Source organism: Branchiostoma floridae, chromosome 4 (genome assembly GCF_000003815.2).
Source record: "Branchiostoma floridae strain S238N-H82 chromosome 4, Bfl_VNyyK, whole genome shotgun sequence".
In the NCBI taxonomy this organism is placed as follows: Eukaryota; Metazoa; Chordata; class Leptocardii; order Amphioxiformes; family Branchiostomatidae; genus Branchiostoma; species Branchiostoma floridae.
Window position 1 is genome coordinate 33,722,607 of NC_049982.1, and position 1,318 is coordinate 33,723,924.

Sequence of the window (1,318 nt, forward strand, 5' to 3'; positions counted from 1 at the left end):
CCGGGGGGCCCCAACATAAAATAACACAAAAATTACGAAAACATGTTGAATCATATCTAATCAAAGATATTCAAGATAACATAAGATTTTATTTACATAAGAATATAGAAGCAATATAGCAAATACACATGAAAAATACACTTAGAACTGGAATTAGCGATTTTCGTCAAAATGCCTGCCAAAAAACGGTTGCTATGGCAACCAAAAATTGAAATATTTCTAAACTCTGTGAAAATGAAAAATTCACGAAATGTGGTAGCTATAGCGTAAGCCATTCTGACGTTATGCGACGTAAACGTTGGCGCGGGCCTGAAAAGACCCAGTCTGAATATGGTTATTTTATTGATTATTTTATCCTGCGATGAAAATTACTAGCATGTTAAAAAAACTGGGCATACAATACAAAGGCATAATCAAACAAACAAGAACACATACACCCGAAAACAGAACATCCCCATGCAGAGGCAAAAAAATGAAGCTTTCAATTACTCAGTACTCCAAATGCTAGTCCTCCGAGGGCCATGCCGATCACACTCCCCCTTTCAGCATCATCTTGATATGCGTCTGCCAGCATACCCATCCCTGAGGTACAAAACAATAGAGGGTTAATGACCCGTCCTGAGGTTTGGACGGTGTCATAAGGCATTGTCGGTTCATTAAAACTAAGGATTGAATGACCGTGTCAGTGAAGCGACGCGGTCGTTGAGAAGGGGTTGCACTAATACTGCGTCAAACTTACCAGCCCTGCGCCACACTTACTAGCTCCAAGTACTATGAGTACCGCGTACTCATCGTTAACATCACCCTTAAAAGATATTTTAGCCGCTACGGAGAAGCTCTTATAAACGATATCCCAGATCCATAGAGTCATAGATAAATGCCGGCATACACACAGCAGGGGCTGTAACTTTATGGAACGACGAGGAAGGATATTAGATAACACACGCCCCTGCATTAGATTTCTGTCTGCTCCGCGCATTATAAATGCATACACATCACTTAAGTCACCCTCAAGAACCTTTTCCAGCCCTCTATGAAGTAGCTCTTGTGAACGACAGCTAGCCTACTTAGTTGGCCTAATCAGGCTCAGAAACAAATAGCATATAAGAAAAAGATTACAATTTTCTCCATTAATCTCTCATTTGAGAGATAACGTTAAATAGAAAACAGTACAGCCAATTACCGCGTTCTTTCAGTTCCATGTACTTTGAATGCCTCACGTCAATCTCTAGAAAAATATGTATGCCTCTTTTGAGCGGAAAGCATTAGACAACATATATATTACAGTTCTACGTTTAATACTGCATTGTATCAGTGT

The 1,318-nt window shown here is 39.8% G+C and overlaps 1 protein-coding gene across 1 annotated transcript in view; it reads right to left on the bottom strand.

Annotated features, from left to right (window-relative positions):
- LOC118413796 (synaptic vesicular amine transporter-like) overlaps nt 1-1,318 on the bottom strand; it is a 61,700-nt gene that overhangs the window by 31,203 nt on the left and 29,179 nt on the right. Inside the window, 1 exon segment of the mRNA XM_035817327.1 lies at nt 484-582. Coding sequence (XP_035673220.1) covers nt 484-582 — 99 coding nt within the window.